Below are 20,917 nucleotides of genomic sequence, written 5' to 3' on the forward strand. Positions count from 1 at the left end.
GATGGCTTTGTGGCCACATTTGCGGATGTTATTAAGATAGGTGGAGGAGCAGGTAGTGCAGAGGGACTAGTTAGGAAAATGGGCAAAAAAATAGCAGATGGAATACGGTGTCAGGAAGTGCATGGTCATGTACATTGGCAGAGGGAATTAAAGCATAGACTATTTTCTAAATGGACAGGAAATTCAAAAATCCCATGAGTAAAGAGACTTAAGAATCCTTGTGCAGGATTCCCTAAAAGTTATCTTGTAGGTTGAGTCAGTGGTCGGAAGGCAAATGTAATGCTAGTATTCATTTCAAGAGGATGAGAATATAGAAATAAGGATGTAAAGCTGAGGCTTTATAAGGCACTGGGCGAGGCTTCACTTGGGGTATTGTGAGCAGTTTTTGGCCTTCTATTTGAAAAAGGATGTGCTGACATTGGAGAAGTTTCAGAGGAGATTCACAAGAATGATCCCGGGAATGAAAGGGTCATTGTACAAGGAGTGTTTGATGCCTCAAGACCTGTATTCACTGGAATTTAAAAGAATCAGGGGGAGTCTCATTGAAACCTATCAATTGTTGAAATGTTGAGTCCTGCCAAAGGGTCTCGACCTAAAACGTTGACTGTACCTTTTTCCATAGATGCTGCCTGGCCTGCTGAGTTCCTCCAGCGTTTTGTGTGTGCTGCTGATTTCAGCATCTTCAGATTTTCTTTTGTAAGTGTTCAAATGCCTAGATAGCCGGGATATGGAGAGGATGTTTCCTGTAGTGGGAGAGTCTAGACCAGAGGGCACAGCCTCAAAATAGAGGTGAGGAGGAATATCTTTAGCCAGAAGGTGGTGAATCTGTGGAACTCATTGGCTTCATAGGTAGCTGAGGAGGCCAGGTGTACATTTAAGCCAGAGGGTGATAGGTTCTAGATTAGTCAGTGCGTGAAAGGCTACAGGGAGAAGGCAAGAGAATGGGATTGAGAGAAAAAATGGATCAGCCATGGTGAAATGGCAGAGCAGATCTGAAGGGCCAAATGGCCAATTCTCCTACATAATGGTCTTATATGTGTTGCAATCTCTGCCGAGATAATAAGGTTAGTGAACCTTTGAACCTATGTTTGATTTTGAGAAAAGATGGGGTTCATTTGGTCGTTATTATCATTTGAGTTAATTGATAGATTTCCTCCACGATCTGATTGTAAATTTTTGGTACTTTTTCTTTTCTTGCTGGCGGTTTGATGTTCATCTTTAGAAGCTTTCTGTATGACGCATGGCTCTGGGGTTGAACACTTAATGGGGTTTTTTTTTCTCACTTTTTCTTGCTTAGTAGGGCCTTTTTATCACCAAAATTTTTTCAGTCTTTAAAATAATGTTTTTTTTCTTGAGACATTGTAGGTGTTGCTTACCTCGATGTACTCGTGTTAGTTTTGGATAATAATAATAAAAAGATTTGAAAAGAAAGGAAGGTTATGCCTCAATGTGTCATGGGGCTAGTTGAGGCATTCGACTCAATCTATATGGACAATTACAGTGAGATGTATTAAAAACAAATGCCCTTCCTCTTCACACATTATTTTTGATGTAAATGGCTGATGCATGTGGTTGATTAAAGCTCACACTTGCTTCCCAGCAGCAGCATTGCAACAGCTATGATCCCTGTCGGCAACACAGTCTGGGACCAGCACAAGGAAACTTTTACTGCATGATTCAGAGTGAAGATCACCCTTAGAACTGTCTTTAGCCAATTCTACGTGAGTCACCCAGTTGGACTGAAAAGATGAGGAATGATCCGTTAACTGAAATGTTCACTACCTACTCTATGCTGCTTGACTGAGTACTCCCAGCAGTCTCTGTTACGTTTTGTTTTACTTTCTTTTGCATTCCTACAGAACTGAGGATGACCTTCTTCCACTCCATTTTTGAGGGGTTTAATGATGCTCAGGACAGCGTGGAAACTGTAGCCTCTTCTACAGATGAAGCAAGATGTGGCTGACAAGATGGGAGGTACAGTCTATTTTTATTTGAATGTGCTAAGTGGCTGTTCATATATGTGTATGCTACACCAAAAGAGGGTGAACTCCAATTCTGAGCACATACATTGTGGGTGCACTTTAGAGTCAGAACCAAGGCACATTATTACACAGAGGGAGCTTACTTCAGTAAGCATTTACCCGTAAGACATTTGATCCTTGCTATGACTATCACTGGCTCAACTGGGTTGGGGTAGAAGCTGAAAGCCTCTCACTGTCCTCTGTTGAAGGGACTGTATAGTACAAATTTCATAATTCACTCAAAGAGCAGATGTCAGCTGTACTCTACAAGCATTCAATGCTAAATCATTTCAAAACCAATTACCTGAGATAGCCTTGGTTCTGACCAAATCTACAAAGTTATGAGTATCTTGTCAAAGTCAATATGAATTAGGTTGGGATAAAATTTGCTCATACTTACCTCTCTCCTTTTAATACTCAGATTATAACTACAGCCAATTCCCACAGATCCATCAGTACACTCCAAAGGTAAGCCATGTGTGAAGTGCATCAAATGTTGTGATGATGGGGTAAGGATAATTTCTGCTTCCCTAGGGTATTGAGCTACAACTCGATTCCATCGCCATCAATAATGGCTAACACTTTCATACAATCTCTTGGCACAGCTGCTGAAGTGGAAGCAAGTCTAACAGAATAGAATTTTACGAGTTTATACATACTTCCTCTTTGCTATTCACTGAGTTTGATTTGTAAACTTTATCTACTTACCATCATGTATGTTAGATATTATGTTCTTGGAAAAAATTAAAAGGCCAGAAATATTTGAAACCACTAAAATATGAATATTTTCATGTGCATATATCTCTCCCCCATCAGTGGTAACTACAAGAAGCACTGCCTCTAGAAGGACACATCTATCATCGAAGATCCCTACCATCTGGGCCGTGCCATCTTTTTCGCAGCTACCGTTGGGCTGAGGTACAGAAGCCTGAAGCCCACACCACCAGATCCAAGCACAGCTACTTCCCTTCAAGCATTTGGTTCTTGAAACAACTGGCAAAACCCTAATTGCTTCAATTTAGCGCCACTATGACCACTTTGACCACCTTGTACTAAAATGGACAATTTTTTTGAGTTTTCTTGCAAAGATTATGTATAATTTATGCTCTTCTTGTGAATGCTGCTTATACAATGTCATGTGGCTATGATGCTGCTGCAGGTTTTTCATCAGAGACTGATGGATGAAATGATATTCTATCTCCAATGGTTAATCTTCAAATACATTTAAGTCAATTTTATGGGCAGTGTTGGAACACATCAAGGCTAGTTTCTAACGTACACATCATCTACACCATTCCTTTTGTTAATCTGCATTATTCCTGGCTGAAATTGCTTGATTGTTGGCTTACCTACACTCCGCATCTAACCTATTCTGTCCCTGTCCTGGGAGTATTTGATGGAACACTGTTGGGGGATCTTCACTGTGCAACTAAACCATGCTTTTCCTGACCTGTGAGTGTTTGGTAGAAGAATGTAACAAGAGGTTTGCTTTCTGTCTGACTCATGCTGACCCTGCTGTGGGAGTGTTTGATGGCATATTGGTTGTTCAAAATAGAATTGTTCTTACAACATAGAACAGGAGGAGGCCCTTCAGCACACGACATTTGAACTGACTTATGTGCGTCAGTTTAAACTACAGATCTGCCTGCACGTGGTCTGTACCACTCAATTCCATGCCTGCCTACATGTCTGTCTGAAAGCTTCTTAAACGTTGCTTTGAAATCTTCTGCTTGCTACACTGTTGGAATAGAAGAGGAGGGAAGTGGTCCAGCAGTTTAATGTACAATAAATATTTAAAGATAACATTTTCCATGAGATCCCCAAACTTGGCAAGGGGTGATTTCCTAAACTATCATCAAACTGTATGTCTTGTTAAAAGAAGAAAAGTAGTGAAAAGGGGGTCAAATTGGTACAACAGTCCTATTCCAGCGCAGAAGGGAGCCTAGGTAGAACATAGTGATTGGCTGAGTAAGCATAACAGCAACAGAACACAGTGAGGTCCCTGTAGCATCAGACGCATGAAACAAGCTATTCCCAATATGCACCCCCCTTCTCGGGAAAGAAAGACCCCAGAGCTGAACTCCCAATATCATAATATCAACAAAACAAATTTAGATCCTCAGTGAATGGGTCTGTCAACCACAGCTGTTCTCTCAAACAACTCCTCTACCTCGGCTGACCACTGATCTCCATTTGGGACCCTGACGACCACTGCTGTGCCCTGCTTCTAATCTGTTTGTTGTATCTGAATTCCTCCAAGAGGACCACAGCCCTGTCATGGTCTGGAGGCTTGCATGCTTCCATGATCTGGAGAGCTACGTTGGCTGGAGTCAGGGGTTTATGCTTGGCTCTTGATAGGGTCACCCATGCCAAACAGGTTAAAGGGTAGAGGTCAGACTAAGAGTGGTCCACCGGTGCTTTAGGATCAGGGGGTTCAGCACAAGACTAATAACGCAGACAAACAAAACTGTTACAGAAACAGCAATGAAGAATGCTTGTACATCTGTGCATGGCTAAGGACAGATAGAGAAGGAGGACCTTCACTGATGCTGGAAAAGCCAGTGGCATAACGGGCAGTAGGTAAGTACCCGAAGATTGGTATGATATCAGTAAGCTTCTTGGGTGGCTTCATGCAGTCATCCCTTTATGTAACATATATACATATTCTGAATTATAAACTGGTGCTATTTCAATGAACTATGGCATTCACTCCTAAAGTCTCATGTCATCTACTAAGGTAAAGGACAGGGGCCTGATTGGAGTTCTGCAGGGCAACTAACTCCTGTGTATCATTAACTTTCCAAATCAACTGAAGTTGAATGAGTATGGTAATATTGTAGCTCGAGTGAAAATGATGCTGCTTCAGATTACTGAGCTAATGCCCGGCTTCGCTGCCGCTGCTACTGTGTGGTAACCGGAATCTCCGGAGCTGAAGGCCTCGAAATCCTCGGCTTTGCGTGTCTCAGCAGCCGGGGGGAGGTCGAAGGCGCTCGGCAGAGGATGGCACTCGGGAGGCGGTATCGGAGAGGCTGCTCGGAAGCTCAGAGTTTTCGGACGGATGGACTCAGGGTTGGCTGCTTCCAAGGCATCAGCAAGTTGATGGTGCCTGGAGGTTTATGGCAGAGTTTCTCCCTTTTGCCGCCTGCTATCAGGGACTCGGGAGTCGATCGACTCAGGACTTGAGACTTTTTTTTACTGTGCCTATGGTCTGTTCTTTATCAAATTGTAGTATTGCTTTGCACTGCTGTAACTATATGTTATAATTATGCAGTTCTGTCAGTGTTAGTCCTTGGTCTGTCTTGTTTTCTGTGATATCACCCCGGAGAAACATTGTATCATTTCTCAATGTATGTATGCATTTCTAAATGACAGTAAAAGAGGACTGAGTGTTCTCATAATCTAATGGTAAATAAATATCCCCAAAAATTCATGTTCTATACCACCTTCTTCTCAAAAGGAATCCTAGGAAGAGCCAACTGTGCATACAGTTTCCATTGAGAAAGGAAAATTATTCAAGTATAGTCCTCTCACACAGTGAACCTTGTTGCACATGTAGACATATAGTGTGGAAGAAAGTTATCTTTCTGTAGAACGGTGGAAATATTACTTTTTTTAAATAAATTAAGTGCATTAATTAGGTCTCCCACAGCAGTGAGTCAGAGGTATTAAAAGGTATTGGGAATGTGATCCTATGTTTTGTTACTATGAAAAGGGAGGTATAATCTGAAGTTGAGTAGGAAGACACCTCTGGAGATAAATGCTGAGGTCCCACATTAGGGAATTGATAGAATCTGGAAAAAAACATTATGAAGGAAGCACAGTTGAATGAACTCAAACTTTAATTGGCATCTCTCAGTCAATGTATTGGAAGATATTAGGTATCTCCCCTACCTTCAGTTCATCCAAACTACCTACCCTTGTCTTTCACCACAGACGTATAGTACTATGCATTAGTCTTAGGCACATACATATGACCAGGACCTTTGCACAGTACTGTACTTGTCCATGTGGAGCAGAGAGTGAGTTTGTAAATCTGGCAGGAGCAAAGGATGTTGGGGATGGTGAGGATGGAGCTCTGCGGGAAGTGTGTGACACAGGTGGAAGAGGGGTGCCAGAGATGGGGGGGGTGTGATCCGGGTGCAGGCACACCCAGCCCTGAGAAACCAGGCAAGGTTTATTGATCATTACAGGATGTCTCTCTAGTGCTTCCCACTCCTCTCCTCTCCCTTCCCCTTTTTCCAACCATGATTCCCCTCTCCCTGCCCCCTTTCCACTCTCGGTCCACAATAGAGACGTATATCAGAATTAGGTTTATCATCACTTACATATGTCATGATATTTGTTTTTTTTTGCAGCACTGCAATACCTAGAATTACTACAGAAAAGAGCAAAGGTCTTTGGCAGCCGAGCTGTATATATGTGTGCCTAAGAGTTTTGCACAGTACTGTACGTGACATTTGATAAAATCGCACTGTATTGCATAATTTCTTGATACCTAACAATATTAGCCAACAGAACTCAATAAGCTAAAAAAATCCCAAATTACTCAATAACATACTCATACATGCAATTTTCAGATTGTTTTATAAAAATTTGTTAAATACCTAAACCAATTCAGGAGAATTTTGAAGAATGAAAAGCAATAAATGAGTTTTAAAATATTTCTCCAGAAAGTTTGTCTTCCTTCCAATCATCAGTATAAATGCTCTAGCAACAAATGTTATTGCCACTGCTTGCGACAATGTCTACAAGATAAAAGGTGTTCCTGTCTACATGTTCACATTCAGTATTTCTGTCAGAAACCTACAACAGTAACGCACAGTTTAATAAATTTATATAAACTCATATTACCTGAAATACTGGAATTCAACCTCCAATCTTTTGATAAAAATGAAGTGACTGTAAAATTCTCACAGGTTGAGAGCACAGTCTACAGAGCCTATAAATCTTGGCTCAAGAAAGCAAAGAAATCAAGATGCAAAAGATCTAATTAAAAGCATCCCCACACAATTTCTTACCTTGGAAATATGCATAGGAGTCCAAGTAAAAGCTTCAATGTAACCATAAAAGATGTAAAAAAGAATTCAGTTATATTCTGAATTACCTTATTACATAATAGGTACCTTTAATAAATGAGTGGTAAATTAGGAACCACAGCTAATATGAACAAAATTCAATGAAAAATATTTAAAGTTTGATCATTTTGCTCCATTACTTGGGGAGGTGGGGTCTGATTAGAATTAACCACCAAATCTCTGGAAGGTCAGAGGCCAGTCACAACTAAACTAGTTAGTACTGAAAATACACTCAGATATTGAAAAAGGATTTTTGAATAACAGATAACTGTTTTGAATATGTATAGATATTGATGAGGCTTGAAATCACAAGCAGCAGAAGCTCAGATGGATCTGCTGGTACTGTATACATCAAAGACTGGGGGTGGGGAAGTGGTATTCCTATTCTGGGTTGACTTCATTATCAACTCGCCCGTGGGACCTGAGGGAGAGCTATGAATCTCAGAAAGTAAACATGTGTGGTATTGCAAACGCAGATGCTGGAAATTCAAGCAACACACATCAAAGTTGCTGGTGAACGCAGCAGGCCAGGCAGCATCTCTAGGAAGAGGTACAGTCGACATTTCAGGTCGAGATCCTTCGTCCAGTCCTGACGAAGGATCTCGACCTGAAATGTCGACTGTACCTCTTCCTAGAGATGCTGCCTGGCCTGCTGCGTTCACCAGCAACGGCTGGGACACCATTCAAACGCCAACTTCACACATGGTGTATAGCCAGTTGGAACTTGCCACCACAAGATTCCTGTGCTACATCACGCTAATAGGTTGTGGGGAGGAGGCCAAAACAATCATTAAAGAGGCTTTAAAATACAAGCATATTTGATATGTGTGTTGTAGGCAGGCAGCGTTGAGAAGGGAATTTGGTTTGTGTATTTTGGTAGTTTATGCAAATGACGTAATAACAATTTCACACATGAATATCACGGAATCACATCAGCCAGCAACAAGCAACCATAGCAAAAGCTCGCCAGGCTCTACACTACTGAACACTCTCCTCACTGCCCAGACGCTGCCTCGCTGATTATAACCTGCAGCCACGGGACAGACACAGCACCCACTGGACACTGCCCTGTCCGGACAGACCCTGCCGCCACGGGTTAGACTGTTGCACCCATTGGATAGACGTTATCCCAGCTGCTCTCGCACTGCCCCGTCACGATGAGCACTACCTGTGCCCTGGGACGGACTAATATAACACTCCACATTTTAATAAACGGTTAAAAAAACTTTGGAAAAACTTTAACGCCGTGCCTTTGTGCTAACTCGGGAGGGTTTGGGATCTACTGACAATCCATATACACTATCATAGCGAACCTCCAGAGCGAACCCTGTCAGCGCGACTCGCGTTACACAGAAATTTCGCTATCAGGAAATTGAGTTATTTCTTACCGCCGGGGGGTTCCTTGGAAGGAAGAAGGCCACGACATGCGAGATTTATTCAGGCCGGGCCTGTCGCTCGTATCCACGGCGTTGGAACGCTCCATCTGTCGGTGCACATGCCGGTCGGTGTCCGAGTAGCCGCGGTGTTTGATTTTGATTGGGGTCCGGGGCTGTCTCCACAAGTGCTGAGGGGGTTTCAGCGTGTTCAGCGAGCACGACGGAGGATCCATTTTCTCAGAGACCAGTGAGTGGACGACTCAGAGGCAGATCCCAGCGCCGGGCAGTCCCGGCGGAATTCCACCCGGGACGGACAGAAAATTAGGGTCGAGATGGAACGGGTGAGAACTACGGACCAGAGGGAGGTCGGGTCACCTCATCAGCCCACCGTCTCGCACTCTGCAGGTGACTCCCTCCGTTATCCACGCACCCGGGGCAATCACATCTCACTTGGACCAGGCTTCGGAGCGCTTCGTGTCCTGAGATGCGCACTCTTCATCCACAGTACGTGCCCTCTTGGTTTTCCAACCTTTCCTCTGAGATCCCGCCTGCTCTCCCCTTACTTCACTTTTCTTCCACGATCCGCTCCAACCTTTATATTTGTCACAGTACCCCGTGTTGATCAGATTCTTGAAGCCGCCTCTGCCCTTCCCCTTGGCTGCATCTTGTGTTTGTAATCCCGAGTCAGTCAGCAGCCAATCCTGTCCCTCTGCGCCGGCATTCGCTGGTTTGGGCTCTTACTGTGCTCAGTCAAGTCGACGTGTTAGCCCCATTTCTCTCGAGCCCCGTCCTGCCCGGGGATTCTGCGTATCGCCGATAAACTTCTAGCGGCTCTTCACCAGCACCGGGTCCCCCATCCGTGCGCTGTAGCAGTCAATAATATCCGCCCCTTGTCGCCAAACTCACAGACGCACTCGCTGCGCGTTACCCTCCTGCTGGGGCTCGCTGTGGGAGCCCAATGCTGCCGAGCTCAGCTTGCCTCTGTCCTACACCTTCCCTCTCCCTCACACACTGAAGATTAGCCTCGGTGGATGAGCAGTACTCGCGAGCGCTCTCTGTCACCCATTCTGAGAGCCCACAACTGCTTCTCCCAATCCCCTGCCATCGCCGCCTTCTCCACCTGCTTCTCTCTCTCTCTCTCTCTCTCTCGCTCGCTCTCTCTGCTCCTTTCCCCTCAGCCCAACCCAATTATTTTCATTGCTCTCGTCTAGGGCGAAGATCCCAGCACAGCGCAGACGTGCCCGAGCCAGGACCAAGGAGGGATGAGTAATATGCTTCCTTCTTGGAGTTCGCTGTTTCTGTTCATGTAAAGACTTTGAGAGAGGAGATGTGGGTTTTTTTTTGGTGCATTTGATGTTTATTTTCGGGCGAAGTAAGGATGCGTAATTCAATAGAACATCGTGGAAAGAAGTATGATCGGTCAATAGCCCTGCAGCGAGGGTGTGAAGGGGTCCTAAATCGGAGAGAGAGAGTAGATGGAGGCTGAGGGAGAGGGTTCTGGAGTGAGAGGTCTGAGAGAGGTTTGGGAGGAGGGGTGATCTCCGAAGTCTGGAAGAGACCAACAGATTGACGGGGAAAGTCATACTTTGAAGGAGAGGAATCTCACAAATTGAGGGTCAAGGAATCTTAGTTTCCGAAGGACAGTTGTCTAAGGATTGATGCGGGAAGAGTTCCACAACCTGAGAGGGTTCACAGACGGGGAGGGAGTGGCCCAGACAGGGTTGAAAAAGGAAGTCAACAAATTGGTGGGGGGTGGGGGAGAGCACTGAGGGCAGATAGACTCAACTGAAGGAGGATGGGAGGGGTTCCACTAATAAAGGGAGAAATCCCACCATTTGAGAGAGGGAGGAAGGAGGGAGATATTCCCAGACGGGAGGGAATGTGGGGGGGGAAGAGTTCCAGAGGGTGATGGAGGGAAAGGTCTGCAGAATGAAATTGTCCTAGAAACAGGGTAATGGAAATCCCATGGTGTGAGGGAGGGGGTTGTCTTGCGATCAAAAGGAGGGGAGATACCCACAGGCTGGTGGAGATGGAATGCTACCCTTGGAGAGGGGGACGAAGTGCCAATGTTTGGAGAGGAATCCAGATCTTATAGACAGAGGGAGGGGAGATCCACCAAGTTGGAGCAGGACGGTCCCACAGATATGTTAGGGATTTCAGACTGGTGTGGGGGGGGGAATCCATGATCTGAGGAAGGCATGATTTCTACAGATCAAGAGGGTAGGGTCCCGTGATCTGAGGGAGAAGTCGTTTCTATAAAGTGAGGAGGATATGTCCACAAGCTAAGGGAGACAGGAAGTCCTATAGTCAGAAGAAATCAAGTCCTGCAGCCTGAGGGTGAGGGTGGCTGCAGAAAGAAATTCCACAAGTTGCGGAGTGACTAAGTGACAGAAGGAGTCTCAGAATACAATGAAGAGAAGTTGCATCATCTGATAAACAGTGAGTCACCTATGCTGAGGAAATCAGCATATGTAGGGCAGGACCCCAGTACATTGTGTCTTGGAGGAGCTGTAGAGTTGTTCAGAGGGCGATGGCAATTCTGATATCTCTCTTCTTTCCGATATTTATTCTACTTTATCCCGTGATGGATCCCATCTCTGTTTCTGTCTTTCTTGCTCTCTCACCTCTCTTCATGCGGCAAGTCAGGATAGCTTCTGATCCAACACCACTCCCTATCACACCAACAGTCAGACCACACTCCAGCAGAAGAGAACAGACGATACGTTCCAGGATTCACACTCACACCATTGTGGCTACTCCTTCTGCGTCTCCCAATGTGATATCTTAGATTCTTCATGGATACGTTTCTCTCCATTGTCTGCCATCTGGGTTTCATCTCTTATCTGACTAGCTCAACTTAAGTTTTACATTGCTGCAACCCTTCCCTTTCTAGAGCTTTTATAAGGTCCCAAAATCTATCTTACAAATTAAGCATTTCAAGTTTGACAGATTTGTTTGCCTCAGATTCCCTGGTATTGGGAGAGCAAACCGGGCCAGAAGTCTGTTTTCTGTAGAAATGCGGTGACTTCCACTAGATGGTAGACATCACTTGATCGAGAAGGTACCTTTACTGGTCAAGGGTTGCACATGAACAGCAGCCTCTTGGGCAAGTTACTCAAAGGAAATCAGCATAGGGTAGTAGCCCAGGAGGGTCAGCACCCTCAGGAGAGGAACTGTAACACAGGCAGAGTCTACACCTTCAGAAGAGATGGGGAGAGTGATGAAATTTGAATGTTAAAAAAGTGCATCGATATTTAAGCCTTTTTTTACCACTTCCTCCAAACCCGTGGCTACGACAAGGCATCCGAGATCCATGACAGCAACTTTTTCCATAGCATCTCACAAACATGTGGCCATTACCACCAAGGCTTGGGAATGCCGCTACCTATTGTTCCTTCTCTATCGCATGTCATTCTGACTCAGAAATGATCACCATTCCTTCAGTTCCACTGAATCAATACCCTGGAATCCCTTACTTAGCTGCGCTGTGGGAGTTCCTTCGGAACAGAGTGCAACGATTCGAGAAGATGGTTCACAATCACAAAAGCAAACAAAGAAATGTAATCAGAAAAGCAGATGAAGATGAGTGGTGAAGCAATACCCTAATCCCACAGATGAATGAAGAAATGTTAGTTTTTTTTTAGTATTAGATGTATCTAATATTATAGATTCACAACAAATGAAAAAGGGAAAATTAAGCAATCTGTCATGAATAGAATTTGAATGAGGTGGTGGTGTTATGTCATGTGTTGTTATCTGCTTGTAAATTAAATGATGTATTTGTCTCCTGTATAGCTGTGTTCATTAGTTTAATTAATACCATGCAAATAAATTGCTTCATATCCCCCACCAAAATTATCTAACAGCCTTTTTAGTGTTGTTTTTTCTCATAATTAAATCAATACTTATGAATGGAATTGCATGAAAAAATATATTAACTGATTAACATGAATGAATTGAAAATACTTTATCGAATTTCATCCTTCCTCATACTCAGGTGTTTATCCAGTTTCCTTTTAAAAGTCTCCATTGTATTAATTTCTACCGTATCAGGTAACATGTTCCAGGTTACAACTTGCCATGCAAAAAAATGCTTCTCATCTCCCTTCTGAATCTTCTACCAATCTCATTGGCTCTGTGCATTCTTCTTACACTGGTAAATGATTATTATCACATGTACCGCGGTAAAAAAAGTTTTGCATGCCAATTTTACAGTTTATGTATCACGTCAGTGCACTGAGCTAAAACATAAAACATAGAACAGTACAGGCTATTAGCACCCTATTACCTTGTAGGTAGCACAAAGGTAAAGCAATAACATTGCAGAATAACAGGTTGGCATTACAGAGAAAGTGCAGTAGAAGCAGACAAAAAGATGTGACAGCTTCATGGAATCTTAGAAATCACACATATTTATAGCAGAGAAGGCTATTCTGTCCATTTTGTCGATGCCAGCACAAAACTGGACTTTATATTAATCCTACTTCACGGTTCTTGGTCCACAGCCCTGCAGATTGTGGGTCTTCAAATGCCCATCCAGGTATGTCTTTTAAGTGTGGTGAACTTTTCTGCTCCCAACAAGTTCCAAACTCCCTGTATTAATCGAGTGAAATAGTTTTTTCAATTTCCCTCTGATCTTTCTGCCAACTTAAATTTATGTTTTCTCATCATTAATCTCCTTGCGAAGACAGATAGATCATCACTGATTGCCTTACCCAGGCTTCTCATAATTGTATACACCTCTCCCTCGGTCTCCTTTGTACCAAAGGGAACAAGTCACCCTGGCACCCTCTGCAGTGCTCCTACATCTTCCCTAAAATATAGGCCAGTACTGCATTGTGCACTTAGTGCGGCTTAACTGGAGTTTCTGCTTAGGCACCCCATTTCCTGACACTTGTGAATCCATATTCTAAAGAGCACACTAATTAAAAGTACCAAGAAATATTAGGAATTGCTGTACATTCTCAGCATTTTGCTCCTTTTTTTTGCTGACCATCAGCTGTCTCCATGTTGTCTTTGTTCCTAATGCATCTGGATTTCAATGCATTCCATGGGGAACTTGACTGAATACCGTGTTACTGTGGTGCAGAATGAATACGGCTATTGGGTAAAGACTACTCTGTGTGTGTTGGAAGCTAACTAAGTGTGGCATTTCCAGGAAAAGTCTTGCTCTAGGGGACAACTTGAGGGTATTGAGCTGACAGCTACCATTTTAATCCATTGAAATAGGGCAGAGGTAGTGACTAAATCTAATATTAACAAAACGTGACACTGTTTAACTTTGTTTTGAATGATTTAAACTGAAATAAAATAATTTCTAGTAAGATAGTGATTTACAGGAGGGCAATGCACTGTTTCGACAGAAGAACAAAGCAGAAGTCACTATTAATCTGAGCTGCCTATCAGGATGTGATTCAAAATTGTTCAGTTTCCAATCAGTCTGGAGTCTGAAATGTTGAAAGCAGCGACTTTGCCAGAACCAGGCTTTGGGTCATACGTAAGGACTTCAGCACTATGACAGCGTCCAATTATTTAAAGAACAGATGGCTGAGCATGTCCTCATCGTTCTCCCATCATGGCCACCAACATCATAGTTCCCGCACCCCATACCTCCTGTTTCTACCTCCTACCCAAGATCCACAAACTTGCTTGTCCAGATAAACTCATTGTTTCAGCTCGTTCCTGCCCCACTGAACCAATATCTGCAGACTTTGACTCTGATTTATCCCCCTAGTTCAGTCCCTTTCTACCTACATCCAGGCCACTTCACACGCTCTGGATCTTTTCAATGATTCCAGGTTCCAGGCCCTCATCATCTGATTTTTACTATGGATGTCCAGTCCCTATACACCTGCATCCCCTACCTGGAAGGCCTCAAAGCTTTCTGTTTCTTTCTGGACACCAGACCCCACCAGCACTCTTCCACCACCACTCTGCTCCATCCAGTGGAACTTGTCCTCACTCTTAATAATTTCTCCTTTAGATCCTCCCACTTCCTTCAAACAAAAGGTGTAGCCATGGGCAGTCGCATGGGTCCCAGCTATGCCTGCCTTTTTGTCAGCTACATGGAACAGAGTATGTTCCAAGCCTACAATGGTGGCTGTCCCCACTGTCCTACGCTACATTGACAACTGCATTGGTGCTGCTTCCTGCACCCATGCAGAGCTCGTCGACTTCATCCACTTTGCCTCCAACTTCTACCCCGCCCTTAAATTTACCTGGTCCATTTCCGAAACCTCCCTCCCCTTTCTTGAGCCCTCTGTCTCTATCACTGGAGTCAGCTTATCTACTGATGTTTATAATAAACCCACGGACTCTCACAGCTACCTGGACTACACATCTTCCCACCATGTTACCTGTAAAAACACCACCCCCTTCTCTCAATTTCTCTGCCTCCACTGCACCTGCTCTCAGGATGAGGCTTTTCATTCCAGAATGAAGGAGATGTCATCCTTCTTCAAAGAAAGAGGCTTCCCTTCGTCCACCATCAGTGCTGCCCTCAACCACATCTCTTAGATTTCACGCTCGTCTGCTCTTACCCATCCTCCTGCCACCCTACCAGGGATAGGATTCCTCTCGTCCTCACCTACCATTCCACCAGCCTTCACGTCCAGCACATAATTCTCCGCAACTTCCACCATCTCCAACAGGATCCTATCACCAAACACATCTTTCCCTCCCTCCGCCCCTGCTTTCTGCTTTCCACAGGGATCACTCCGTATGCAACTCCCTTGTCCATTCATCCCTCCCCACTGATCTCTCTCCTGGCACTTACCCTTGCAAGCGGAACAAGGGCTGCACATGCCCCTACACCTCCTCCCTCACTACCATTCAGAGTCCCAAACAGTCCTTCCGGGTGAGGTGACACTTCACCTGTGAGCCTGCTGGGGTCATCTACTGTACCCAGTAGATACAGTATACAGTATCCAGTGTGGTTTTCTCTATATCAGTGAGATCCAACATAGATTGTGAGACCACTTCGCTGATCACCTACGCTCTGCCTAGCAGAAAAAGCGAGATCTCTCAGTGGCCATCCTTTTTAATTCCACTTCCCATTCCCATTCTGATATGTCTATCCACAGCCTCCTCCACTGTCACACTTAGGTTGGAGGAACAACGCCTTATATTCCATCTGGGTAGCCTCCAACTGTCATGGTTCTGATCGGGGTCCCTTTAAATTTAGCTTGTTTATGTTACAATCTGGACCGTTGATTCCCTGTTTTCCCGTGTCCCTCGACTTTGATGATTAGAGGCAATTAACACTCAGCTGAACCGGGAGTTTACAGTCTCCGGCTTTCAGCCGTTCGGTGCAGGAGCGTCTGCAAAGTCATGGCGTGCCAATGTCATCTGGCTGGAGCAAGGCTAGTCTCTGCCGAAGTATGTGCCGGTAATTCGCTCTTCCTCACCGGAGCAACCCTGTCCAGTTACCTCACTGAAGTGAGCCTGCAAAGTTTCCTCATCAAGGTGGGTCTGTCAGTTAACCCGCCGGAGAGAATCAAGAGCCGCTGTCTACTGTTCCCGGGCTGAGTCGAGAGCTCGGCACTACCCGGAGGTTCCAAGCACCGCATCCTGGCTCCGGCGGCATCCAAGTACCACGTCCACGTCCTGGCCCCAGCAGCGTTCAAGTACCACATCCAAGTCCTGGCCCCGGCGGCATCCAAGTACTATGTCAAGTCCTGGCCCTGGTGGTGTTCAAGTACCACGTCAAGTCCTGGCCCTGGCAGCGTTCAAGTACCATGTCAAGTCCTGGCCCTGGCGGCTTCCAGTTCTGAGTCTAGTCCTGGCCCTGGCAGTCAGTGATTTCTGTCCTACCCCCTTGTCTGAATCCCTTCTCTGCCCCTCTCGCCTCTAGTCCTCGTCTGCACTTTGGTCTAGTTCCATCACCGGAGCTAGATAGGTACCGTCTGGTGTTCATTCGTGTTGGTCTTGTCTGGTCTTGTCTTGTCTCGTCCTGTCCTCGCCTCCATGGGGTAAGTCAGGCCGTCTTGCCATTGCCCCGCGGGGAGTCGTGTCTTGTCTTGTCCTTGCCTCCGTGGGGTAAGTCAGGCCGTCTTGCCGTTGCCCCGCGGGGGGTCATGTCTTGTCGTGTCTTGTCCTTGCCTCCGTGGGGTAAGTCAGGCCGTCTTGCCATTGCCCCACGGAGGGTCATGAGTCCTGGCCCTATATCCTGTACCCAAGGAGGGGTCCGGCTCTCTGTTCTGTGTGCGAGTCCCGGCCCTATGTCCTGTGCCCAAGGAGGGGTCCCAGCTCTCTCTTCTGTGTGCGAGTCCCGGCCCTATGTCCTGTACCCAAGGAGGGGTCCCGTCTCTGTGTTCTGTGTATGTGTCCATGGTTCCATGTACTTTTTCTCCCGAGACCGAGGCTCTGTGTTCCCATGTTCCTCCTCTCCCTAGCCCATGTCATGTCCATGCCTGGTTCTGGGGTCCGAGCCCGAGGCAAGACCCAGGTACTGGGTCCTTGCCCAGTCTCGGGCTCAGAGTCCATACCCTAGCCTCTTCATGTCTCCTCTAGTTCTGGGAGCCGATTCCGAGTCCTAGCCCAGACCCTTGGTCCCAGTCAAGTCATAGTCCTCAGTCCTGGTCCAGTTCGCTACTCCTGCTCCTGCCTAGCTCTCCTGATATCAAACCATAAACTAAATCTAAGTAACCTCACAAGATGTGTCTTGCATTTGGGTCCACCCTTGCTCCCAATGCCCGCCACTGTGACACCAACCTGATGGTATGAACACCGATTTCTCGAACTTCCAGTAATGGTGCCTCCCCCCCCCCACCTTCACTATTCCCCATCCCCCTTTCCCTCTCTCACCTTATCTCCTTACCTGCCGATCGCTTCCCTCTGGTGCTCCACCCCACTTTTCTTTCTTCCATGGTCTTCTGTCCTCTCCTATTAGCTTCCCCCTTCTCCAGCCCTGTATCTCTTACACCAATCAATTTGCCATCTCTTCATTTCACTCCTCCCCTCCCCCCCAGTTTCACCTATCACCTTGTGTATCTCCCTCCTCTCCCCCCACCTTTTAACTCTATGCCTCATCTTTTGTTCTCCAGTCCCGCTGAAAGGTCTCGGCCCAAAACATCGACTGTACTCGTTTCCATAGAGGCTGCCTGACCTGCTGAGTTTATCCAGCAGTTTGTGTGTGTTGCTTGGATTTCCAGCATCTGCAGATTTTCTCTTGTTTGTGGCTGAGAATGTCAGCACACAAGTTAGTTGTCAACTGAAATACACCGAACACTGAACTGCAGCCACTGAGGACCCATAGAAGGAATGATTTCTTTACTGCTGGTATTGAGAATCTTTGCAGTGCTCTACACTGAAGCCACGAGATCCTCTCTTGGTGACTAATTTGCGAACTTTATCAAAAGATGGTGTAGGTTTAGAGATCCTAACACCTACAACTTTTCCTGTTTTTCACATTCTTCTGTTCCTAGCTAATATGGCCTTTACCCCAAAAGTCATTAGAAAAGAACAAAAATTCTGGTCACGAAATTCAACCTTTCCTCACTGCTCTCTTAGATCAAGCAGTTTGATTATTTATTTTACAAGACTAACATTTAGTATTTTATATTCCACAGGAAGAGATAGCTTGTAGATATCTACTTAGTGATCTAGAATGTAGTTACTTGTTGCCTGTAACAAATGTGCAGTGAACTTTACCTAACTGAAAGTTCATTGAAACTAAACAAGAACCAGAACTTAGAGACCCGTTTTAGTAACTTCCAGTCGATGTCTAAGAAAATACTAAATTAGAACTTAAACCCATGTGGAACATTTTGGAAGTGAAGATACAAATAAGAGTCAATGATTGGTAATTTTCTCCAATGTGACCAGGCTTTGGGGAGAGTTTTCCAACCACACAAAACATATCAGAACATTGTACAGTTAATAGAAAATGTCTTTATAAACTAAGCAATAAATTTCTCAAAAAAATGGATTGTTCTGAAGTAATTAGTTTGAACTTAACCCTTTATATCCGAAGACTGAAGGTGCATTGTGAAAAACATCAGGCTAAATTCCAAACCTTTCATCACCCTCAGGAGTAATTTCATTGCACTAAACTTAGTGTTCTGTATATCATTCATTGCCTCTGAACTAGAGGAAGAAATGACAGACTGAAGTGTGCCTCCTGAGGTATCAGTCAACTCCTAGAACGCTGCTTCACAGAATTAAACTTAACAATAAGGAAGATACTGCAGCTCCAGATTGGGGACGCTACTCTTTTGCTTTTGCAATTTTTACATTACAGCTAGGTTACTGAAGTGGAAAATCTGGAAGCTTATTTCACACAGAGACTAATGGAATCTGGAAATTCCTTCCTCACATAATGAGCATCAATTGAAATTCTCAAAACTGAGACTGATAGGTTTGTGCTGGAATCAAAGGGAGAGAAAAATAGGGGAATAAATAGATTTATGATCATCTGATTAATTTGTGGAATCATAGTGCTAGGTTTAACTTATCCAGCCTGGTTGTTTGTTGTCAAGATGCTGCTCATTTGTCCATTTTTCATGTGTTGGACCCTTGCAATTATCTGTGCTTTCATTGCCTCTGCAGTCTGTGCAGTGGGCAACAAGCACAGAATTAAACTCATCTCAATTTGGTAAAAAGTAGATGAGTACTGAAAGACCTCTTAGTAACTGGTTCGCAGTTTACCCTGTTAATTCAATAGATAAATTTATTCCCCCTGTAGGAAAGAACAACAATCAGAAGGTCTGGTTCCTTTCTTGCAACATACATCAAAGTTGCTGGTGAACGCAGCAGGCCAAGCAGCATCTGTAGGAAGAGGTGCAGTTGACGTTTCAGGCCGAGACCCTTCGTCAGGACTAACTGAAGGAAGAGCTAGTAAGAGATTTGAAAGTTGGAGGGGGAGGGGGAGATCCAAAATGATAGGAGAAGACAGGAGGGGAGGGATAGAGCCAAGAGCTGGACAGGTGATAGGCAAAAGGGGATACGAGAGGATCATGGGACAGGAGGTCCGGGAAGAAAGACGGGGGGGGGTGACCCAGAGGATGGGCAAGAGGTATATTCAGAGGGACAGAGGGAGAAAAAGGAGAGTGAGAAAGAATGTGTGCATAAAAATAAGTAACAGATGGGGTACGAGGGGGAGGTGGGGCCTTAGTGGAAGTTAGAGAAGTCGATGTTCATGCCATCAAGTTGGAGGCTACCCAGACGGAATATAAGGTATTGTTCCTCCAACCTGAGAGTGGCTTTATCTTTACAGTAGAGGAGGCCGTGGATAGACACTGTAAAGACGAAGCCACACTCAGGTTGGAGGAACAACACCTTATATTCCGTCTGGGTAGCCTCCAACCTGATGGCATGAACATCGACTTCTCTAACTTCCGCTAGGCCCCACTTCCCCCTCGTACCCCATCTGTTACTCATTTTTATGCATACATTCTTTCTCTCACTCTCCTTTTTCTCCCTCTGTCCCTCTGAATATACCTCTTGCCATCCTCTGGGTCCCCCCCCCCCACCTCCTTGTCTTTCTTCCCAGACCTCCTGTCCCATGATCCTCTCATATCCCTTTTGCCTATCACCTGTCCAGCTCTCGGCTCCATCTCTCCCCCTCCTGTCTTCTCCTGTCATTTTGGATCTCCCCCTCCCCCTCCCACTTTCAAATCCTTTACTCACTCTTCCTTCAGTTAGTCCTGACGAAGGGTCTCGGCCCGAAACGTTGACTGCGCCTCTTCCCAGAGATGCTGCCTGGCCTGCTGCGTTCACCAGCAACTTTGATGTGTGTTGCTTGAATTTCCAGCATCTGCAGAATTCCTGTTGTTTGGTTCCTTTCTTGGTCTGTTTTGTCCCAACTGATCCCAACCAGAATCAAAATAACAGAAAGCACTGACTACTAGTGCAGGAAGTTGTGGTATGTGAAGCAATCCTTCCATGGATATTAGTGAGGCCAGGATCGCAGTTTCCTGTTATGCCACATATTGCTGGAGTGACTCAATGGCCAGATAATAGATCTTCTAACTAACATTCCATCAGGTAACCTGCGAGACCATTTCCAATCGGCCCTGTACTTTCACACAGACTGCTTCCATGCTGTGAGCTAATAAAAATATTTTCTGCAGTATTCATGTTGGTTTTTTTGCTATTACAGAAGTTGTGGTTGTGCCCCCACTGCTAAACGATCAAAATCAGCCAAATGCACAGAGGAAAATTCAGACTCTACATCAGCAAATTGTATAGCCCAACCCTGCAACATACAAAACAGATACTGCAATCTGCTCATGACTGAATTTAAATTATATATTTTCAAATCAGCTGAACTCAATATTTGGAATTGTATCACCAATAGCAGCAATTATAGAACATCGTGTTTTTATTAAAAACTAACTGCAAACAACAGGCTCAAGCCCAATTTTTCTGAGACACTGTTTAGAAATCTCTGAATCCCTCGTCTCTGCCCTTAAGCACTAGCTTTTACTTGGTGTCTGCCTCTGCC

General features: G+C 45.0%; 1 protein-coding gene across 2 annotated transcripts in view; it reads right to left on the reverse strand.

Annotated features, from left to right (window-relative positions):
- Positions 1–20,917, reverse strand: part of LOC134339299 (3',5'-cyclic-AMP phosphodiesterase 4B-like) — a 408,487-nt gene that overhangs the window by 317,564 nt on the left and 70,006 nt on the right. Inside the window, exon 1 of one of the 2 annotated variants that reach the window (XM_063035678.1) lies at positions 8,485–9,597. The exons of the other annotated variant lie outside the window; for it this stretch is intronic. Coding sequence (XP_062891748.1) covers positions 8,485–8,705 — 221 coding nt within the window. The 5' untranslated portion in view covers positions 8,706–9,597. Of the gene's footprint in view, positions 1–8,484; positions 9,598–20,917 lie in introns of those variants that run through there. 2 annotated transcript variants of the gene reach the window in all.

This window comes from Mobula hypostoma, chromosome 29, assembly GCF_963921235.1.
Source record: "Mobula hypostoma chromosome 29, sMobHyp1.1, whole genome shotgun sequence".
In the NCBI taxonomy this organism is placed as follows: domain Eukaryota; kingdom Metazoa; phylum Chordata; class Chondrichthyes; order Myliobatiformes; family Myliobatidae; genus Mobula; species Mobula hypostoma.